This window comes from Sinocyclocheilus grahami, unplaced genomic scaffold (genome assembly GCF_001515645.1).
Source record: "Sinocyclocheilus grahami isolate Dianchi unplaced genomic scaffold, SAMN03320097.WGS_v1.1 scaffold553.1, whole genome shotgun sequence".
Taxonomy (NCBI): Eukaryota; Metazoa; Chordata; class Actinopteri; order Cypriniformes; family Cyprinidae; genus Sinocyclocheilus; species Sinocyclocheilus grahami.
Window position 1 is genome coordinate 697,512 of NW_015505732.1, and position 8,851 is coordinate 706,362.

The following is an 8,851-nucleotide window of genomic DNA, read 5'->3' on the forward strand; positions in this document are numbered from 1 at the left end:
ATAATCAAGGAACTTTGCTGCCGTACCATGTGTGCAGCAGCCGCAATGATATTACACAGTGCCTGAAATAGGCTTATTGGAAGTTACCTAGCTGGGGACTAATTTCAGGCGCTGCGTAATATCATTGCGCCTGCTGCACCCATGGTAGAGTCAAGTTTTAAATAAAATATAGATACTCTTTGGTCATTTTTGAGCGAGATGCTAACGGTCTAATCAGATTCAATGATCTATGCTAAGCTATGTAAATTATGCTTTTTACAGTAATTTTACAGTTTAATATGATACTATAGACATTGCCCTACCCCGCTCATATGGTATTAATTTTATTTGTGCAGTTCTTAAAAAGTCTTAAATTTGAGCTTAAAAATCCTGCAGAAACCCTGTTTTTAATCTGAGTAACATGGGGACATTCAGCTCAGGGACACAACATGTTTTAAAGACTGTGTTTTTGTACAAAAAATATATATTTTGGTGTGGAATAATATAAATACGAATACACACCAATGTTGGAATTTGTTTGATTTTTATTACTTATATTTGTGGCTGAATTTAAGCAAGCTTACTTGGCATGGCAGTTTAGCCTACTTGCACTAAAATATGAGTAATTATTTTTAATTAATAAATTTTGGGTACATATGTGTTGTGTTCTATGGTAGAGGGGCAGTAACTGTGTAAGATGACAGAATTCTTATTTTTGGGTGAACTATCCCTTTAATCCTAACTTTGCTTTTATTTGACTCCTCACCTGTGTTTATTTAACAACCCCCCTGCCCGCTCTCTCTGATAAACATGCGTCTGCTTGACTTTCCTACAGCAGCGTAGCAGATATAAACCAGGAGCCGGGATTAAAAATAGCTGTGCATATTTATTTCACACGTATCAAATAGCCGGCTTAAATTGAACTAACGTTACCTCACAAACATAATGTATGAAGCATAATTTAATAAAGTCTCTGACATGACCTCAGCAGGATGTTTGATTTTCTTTGTGCAGTGTATTTCACGTAATGCTGCCAGTGAAGAAATATGGCCTGATAGGACGAGTGATAGTTGCATTAGCTGGCCTAAATCGAGTCTTGCATGACGTTTTCAGTCTATGCTTCTCTCCCATGTTTTTTTGCATGCAGGCGGATGTGGGAAAAGCTGTCAAGGCTGCCAAAGATGCCTTTAAGCTCGGGTCTCCCTGGCGGCGTATGGATGCGTCCCACCGTGGGCTGCTCTTGAGCCGATTGGCAGACTGCATAGAGAGAGATGCTGCCTATTTAGCTGTGAGTCTCTCAAACAACCTTCGTCCTCATAGACTTTGAGCTGATCCATTAAATGTATGAAAATATGCTGTCAGCATGATTCAGCTAAATGAAAGACTAACAGCAGAATCATAAAAGGCCCCAGTTATATGAATTATACAATTTACATCTAAAATTTCAGTGTAATTACTTTTTCACTCACTGCTTGCTTAAAACATCTTTTTTTTCCCAGTGATTGGTCTAAATAATTCAGTTTAGAAAGCCTTGTTCCTCTCATTACTATGCACTGCAGCAAATGTATTAAGAAACGGTACAAAATCATGAAAACACGCTTGATAAAGAACCGGGGTAACCATTATTAACACAAGAAAATATTATAAATGAGATTACACATTCAACTGCAGACAAAGACGATGAATACTGAGAGTCTAGACTACTAATGAGAGTCTATATACTTTGTAACTTAATAGTAGTAAACTGACGTTTGTGCTTAGTACAAAGTATTATGTAATTTTAGAAAATATAATTTGGAGAGTCCATGGGATTTTTAGTTGAAGACAAATTTACTTTTGGTTCCTTGTTATAATTTCCACAATGGGTCCTGTCATTTTGAAACGCATCAAATATATATATATATCAATATATTTACAATAATACAAAGGAATGCTAATATTATTTTATTTAAATAGGAACTAGAGACTCTTGACAATGGAAAGCCATATGCGGTCTCCTACACTGTGGACGTGCCCATGGTGGTCAAGTGCTTGAGGTGAACTTTATGTGCTTATGATGAATTGTCTTTCACAGTGTTTTGTAGTTGAAACAGAAATCGGTGTAAGACATTTCCTTAATAATTGCTTTACATTAATATCACATTGCATTTTAGTCTAATGAAACCCTGTCCTTTCCCTGGGTTATGGATTTCTGTAATAGTACTAATGAACTGTATGTTTCAAATGCACAATAACCAGATTTATATATTTATCATCAATAAATCCTAAAGGATGCTGTATCATGCATTCTAACCCCATATGCTACTACGGTAAAGACACGATACATTCAATTCTAACAGAACACCGCTTGGTAATCCGCCGCAGCTCTTTCAGACGAGACGAGCTCCTCCGCGTTAGGTGGCGGAATGCGCCCGGCTCGCGCACTGTGCGTGCAACAACGAAGAACAATCTTCCCCAGCTCAAAGGTAGCACTAGCACCTTAGCAAACAAACCTAGGATAGTATTTGGTCTCTAGTCTGTGAAATGCACGTGTAAGATGCAAGCCGAGCACGTCTAGCCTCAGAAAGTCGCGTCTCTGTTGCTTTCCTAACTGTCTGGTGGGCAGTGCATTTAAATGCCAGTTACGCAAAGGCGCAAAGTTCATCGGACAGCATGGGAAGTGTGCATAAGAAGGCATCTTAGCGCTTAGACCTCGTTCAACGTCCAGATTTCGGGAAGCTCGCGCCTGTTGAAGCCAAAGAGTGCAGGTGTGACGGTCAGCATCATGTCTGAGGACAGCAGCGTGGACAGAGTCATTCAGGTGAGGCGCGAGCTATCCTGCGTGCCACATGGCTACTAGCCACACAATGTCAAATAAAATATCAATTTGCGTTGAACACAGTACACTATTTTATCTGTGTTATCGTCAGTGTTGGGGGTAAGTAACGCATTACAAGTAACGCGAGTTACTTTACTTTTTACTGTTAGTCATTTAGCAGACGCTTTTATCCAAAGCGACTTACAAATAAGAAAAAGTAATTAAAGCTAAAACTCTATAAATACTATATATATATATATATATATACACACACACATTTAATAAAATAAATTAAATAAAAATGACAAATGCATACAACAACATTTCAAAAATATTAAAAGAACAAAAGGTATGAGTATAATAATGATTCTAACATAACACCAAGCCAAACACCAAAAAACAACTACATACGTGTATGTACAGCCACACACACATACATATATATAAATACATTAAATATATATATATTATTTTATTTCCATTTTGTATGTTGAAGTACTGAAATACCTCAAAATAAAAGTAAAACTTAATAAAAAGCCTATATAGACATGATAAAAAACCTAATAAAATGACAACGTTACTACAACTGTAACTAAAATAGATAACTAATACAAATCAAAGTACATTAGTTCATCAGTAATCCTAAAAAAAAAATAAAATGTCAGCACGTCATACACGTAAACAAAGCAGCGCTGCGCTTATGAACAGCAATGATACAGTGTTTCCTTGGTTACCGCAGTTACGTAATCAGATTACTTTTTCAAGTAACTAGTAAAGGAATGCATTGCTTTTTAATTTGCAAGAGAATATCGGAGTTATTTTTTCAAATAAGTAACGCAAGTTACTTTTTTTTTTCAATTTATTGACTGACGGCTCTCCTGTCCCCATGTCGAGAGAACTCAGATGTTACTGTAGACCTAAAATAAATATGAATATGCATTCATTCATCTCACTCACAAAAAAAACTAAACACAGATTCAGTATTCCTCAAAATGAATACAAATATGCTTTATGTATTTAATCCCATTCTATTAAGCAATGTCTTTGCTTCTGAGCTTCGATGATCCAGTTCAAGCGTACTAATAAGCACAAATTACTCTAGACGAACATTTGTGTGTTTGTTTATTGCTGAAGTGTGTTGAAATGTCTTCTTCTGCATTCTACTGTACTTTCCCTTCAGCCTGAGGCGCATTCATTTCACTTTTGGTGTGAAAAGGCTTTTATATTTGCCAAAAATATAACTTTTTTATTTTAAAAACAAACAAGCAAGCCCTGTCCAGATTTAAAAAGTAACACAAAAGTAACGTACCGAATTACTTTCCATAAAAAGTAACTAAGTAACATAATTAGTTACTGTTTTACGCAATATTGTAATGCATTACTTTTAAAAGTAACTTTCCCCAACACTGGTTATCTTAAAGCTTCCACTAAGAAAAAAGTCAGTTTCAGTAAACAAAACAATCCGCCGAGTAATAAGACGACCACTGTGTTATTACAGAATATTACTGTATTTTTATTAATAATGAAGTCGTCCGAGGTCACGAGTGGTGGCGCCATTTGTGTTTGAATGAAGCGTAAAATACATGAAAGGGGTTCTAATGATTCGAAAATGTAACGCATAAAGAACTAGTGCGGGATTTGCAACATTATAATGAATGACATGAAGGTACTACAGAGAGAGAGAAAAAGGTTAGGCTTTATTTCAAGGTGTCCTTTTTTGAGTGTAATCGCGCTATTAAGTACAGAGTAGTGATACATAACAAAAAAGTGCGTGTTGCTTGAACTTATGCATAATTTACTGTTGTTACTATAGTAAGTATATGTAGCAAGTGTTACAGAAAACAAGCATGCCCCTGTCTGTATGACTACAAAACAAAACATTACAAGATTATCATCCATTATGAATAGACAAACTGTTCCTACGCGTCCCGTAGCAGTGTCCGGAGGCTGTAAACAGAGAGAGATCATGAGGCAGGCGAAGAGAAGAATAACATATGAGTATAATAATACATTTGCAGCCGGTGTTACAAAATAACAACAATACCATTTCTTCTATGATATCAGTTAGGTTATTGAAGCAGGTCAAACTGAGTAATGAGATCTCAATCCAATACCAGACTGAATAGGAGTGTCTAAAAACAGGTGAGACACTGATTGAGAACCACACAAAGGACATTCTGGTTGAGTTTCCATGAATTTAGATAACGACAAACTACATAGTTTACTGTGTGGTTTGTTGAATTTTGTTAATTGCAGAATTAAATCAAGACATATGTGACCCTGGACCACAAAACTTAAGCGTTTAAGTGTCAATTTTTCAAAATTGAGATTTGTGCATCATCTGAAAGCTGAATAAATGAGTTTTCCATTGATGTATGGTTTGTTAGGATCGCACAATATTTGGCCGAGATACAACTATTAGAAAATCTGGAATCTGAGGGAGCAAAAAAATCTAAATACTGAGAAAATCATCTTTAAAGTTGTCCAAATGAAGTTCTTAGCAATGCATATTATTCATCAAAAATTAAGTTTTGATATATTTACGGTAGGAAATGTACAAAATATCTTCATGGAACATGATCTTTACTTAATATCCTAATGATTTTTTGGCATAAAAGAAAAATCTATCATTTTTACCTATACAATGTATTGTTGGCTATTGCTACAAATATCCCCCAGAGACTTAACACTGCTTTTGTGCTGCAGGGTCACATATAGTAATTACTATTATATAGCATTGCTTCTGCGAGGTGTATTTGGAGTTTCAGCGCGAGAGCGCCCTCTGGCCTTTGGATGGAGATTTACTGCTGATCACAGAACCGTGCTTCACTGAAAGATACGCATGACAATCACAGCTTCTGTCGAATCGCGATCTCGATTCCATTTCGATTTATCGTGCACTATATCAAACATTTTTTATATCATTATCGAAGAAGGTGTCCCGTCGATAAATTATGAGACCGTTTTATCGCCCAGGCCTAGTAATTACTATTATATAGCATTGCCGTAATTATAACTTAAGGCAAGGCACTACAGATCTCACCGTACATTCCCCAAGACAGTTGCTTTGTATTACAAGTTTCCTGAAACTTTTAAAGTTTAAATATGCAAATAAGTCATTGTCTAATTAAATGCACACTAATTTGCATACTTTTCCAGGACAGAAATCTGAACACTTGATAAAGCCAGATTCAAAATGTTTATTTCATTTTGCTGACATATTGGAGTTGAGGGATTTTACAGAGGGGATTTATATCACTCCATAAATCAGAAAATATTGTCGACAATCCCCCCAAAAAATGACAAATAGCTAGTGTAATAAAATAAACGCTTAAATGTGTATTTTGGATGCTTTATTTACACTAGTCGGAAAGATGACATGGAAGCAAAATAGTACAAAATTTCCAAATTCACCAGTGCCTTGCCCGTTTTTATTGTTGTTTGTAAGGACATTAATTTCCAGTGTGGTTAAAATAAAAAATGTTTACCTTAATTTTAACAAATGCAGTATAAGCATTCAACATAGCAACAGGACCTTTGATTATCATTTTTCACTTACATTTCAATTTAGTTGAAGTCTTGTGTCTGACATTTCCTGTTAAATACATGTTATTACTACTGCATTTTGTGCCGGTTGCATCATAACTCTTTGAAAACTACTAGCCATGGATTCTGCTGTGACTCTATCCTTTAAATATGCTTTTAAGCCTTTTCAGTTTTATGCGTCTCATGATGCACAGTGAAGGAATCAGCTATTTGAAAACAGAGGCAAAGTAACCAATTACATGTATAATAATTATGCATACTGTTTAAGTCAGGTCAATGGATGAGTGCATCGAATGAACTGTTCCCAAACACTCTTGTTACAGGAGACATCCATCCTGGAAGAGTATAACATTAATTGGACACAGAAGCTGGGAGCTGGGATCAGTGGTCCTGTGAGGTACAGTATGCTGTTATGTCCAGTTTGAAGGGTATTTTGAATGGTAATTTTTGCATTAAAAAATGACATTCAGCTGTAAACACTATAAACTCCTCAAGCAGAAGTAGTTATTTCCCACTGTATGAACGCATTTCTGTTTCAGGAAATATTTCTGATTCGTTTCTGGAACAAAATCAACTGCAATCGTGGGGGGAAAGCATCAAGGAATTATTTGGGGTTAATCTTTTTTTCCGCGCATTCATTTCTCAATCATGTACTGCACTGCATTATATGTTTTGAAACTTCAGAGCGTTCATCATAAAACTAAGCATTTAAATATCATCTTACTAAGACATTACTGGGAAATATAGAGTGACAACTGATTAAAATTTTTATGTAAGTAGTCTCGTATAATATTATAAAATCGAATTGATTTACATTACAATCTATCAGAATTGCATCTTACTTTTTGGCCACGTAAATATCAGCATCTGCACCAAATTGCATATTTTCGCTCCGTTTGGGTTTTCGTCCATATTCTCACTTTACCATACTATATGAGCCATAAAATCCTGATGGATCAAATATGATTCTCAACAAAAACACATTATGAACTTCTCAATAAACTGTTCCATTTAAAAACAATAGATGTTCTGACTATATTAGGCTTTACAGAGTTAAGACGTTAATTAATGTATTGCTGTTTTTGTTTTTTTCACCAGGGTGTGTGTGAAGAAGTCGACACAAGAACGGTTTGCCCTAAAGATCTTGATTGACAGACCCAAAGCCCGCAATGAGGTAGTGTGTGCCGTTTGCATACTTTGGTTTCTTTTATTTGAAGAACATCTATATCATTTGGTGTTATAGATTCAAGGCCCCGATATACTTCAGGCGAAATCGAAGAACGAACTGGTCCTTTCAAACAAAATCTGGCCAAAACGAAGTTCGTTTCGGGAGTTCGAAACAGCTTGCCAAACCAAACTTTCCGAAAAAGTTCACTCCAGCTGGTAAAGACCTTTGAACTACCATTGGTCCGTGGCGATGATGTAAAAGGTTGGTGTGGTCTGGAGCTCCGCCCTCTTTGACGTGGAAATCTCTGGTTCATTTCCTCTGTTGAGTCTGTCGACAAAAACACATTATGAACTTCTCAATAAACTGTTCCATTTAAAAACAATAGATGTTCTGACTATATTAGGCTTTACAGAGTTAAGACGTTAATTAATGTATTGCTGTTTTTGTTTTTTTCACCAGGGTGTGTGTGAAGAAGTCGACACAAGAACGGTTTGCCCTAAAGATCTTGATTGACAGACCCAAAGCCCGCAATGAGGTAGTGTGTGCCGTTTGCATACTTTGGTTTCTTTTATTTGAAGAACATCTATATCATTTGGTGTTATAGATTCAAGGCCCCGATATACTTCAGGCGAAATCGAAGAACGAACTGGTCCTTTCAAACTAAATCTGGCCAAAACGAAGTTCGTTTCGGGAGTTCGAAACAGCTTGCCAAACCAAACTTTCCGAAAAAGTTCACTCCAGCTGGTAAAGACCTTTGAACTACCATTGGTCCATTTGACGTGGAAATCTCTGGTTCATTTCCTCTGTTGAGTCTGTCGAAGTCAAATGTCCGTGAGTAAAAGCTGCTTTATATTGGAAATTGATGTGTAATTGTAATCGAAATCAACACTGACACTAGGGCTGCACGATTAATCGAATGTGATTGTCATGCGCATTTTGTTAAAAAAGCCGGTTCTGTAATCAGCAGGAAATCATCATCACGTGCTTTCAGATGGAGCAGCATTTACTACACATAGCCGTAGTTCACTGACAAGTTACGCAATTTTACGCAGTCGATTTTATTGCGCGATTCTGAAATCGAAGAAATCGTTCGCGATAATGACAGCTGTTTGCATAGCTTCTCAGTGAACTACGGCTCTGTGAAGTACATGCTGCTCCATCTGAAAGCATGTGAAAATACCACATTTAATAACATATTTTTACTCCAAACTCCCTTCATAACGTCAGTCGCACTGTGAGATGCTTCTTACACAGAATAAGGCACGCAACATATTTCATAGTATTTAAGCAGTGATAAAGGCATTGCATTATAAATATACTTTATTTTAATGAAAATTATAATAATAAGAACTCAGATAAAC

General features: G+C 36.2%; 1 protein-coding gene across 1 annotated transcript in view; it reads left to right on the top strand.

The window, feature by feature from the left end:
- The first annotated feature begins 2,453 nt into the window (after positions 1-2,453).
- Positions 2,454-8,851, top strand: part of LOC107556043 (MAP kinase-activated protein kinase 5-like) — a 25,730-nt gene continuing 19,332 nt past the window's right edge. The window contains exons 1-3 of the mRNA XM_016239033.1: positions 2,454-2,779; positions 6,646-6,719; positions 7,421-7,496. Coding sequence (XP_016094519.1) covers positions 2,744-2,779; positions 6,646-6,719; positions 7,421-7,496 — 186 coding nt within the window. The 5' untranslated portion in view covers positions 2,454-2,743. The remainder of the gene's footprint in view (positions 2,780-6,645; positions 6,720-7,420; positions 7,497-8,851) is intronic.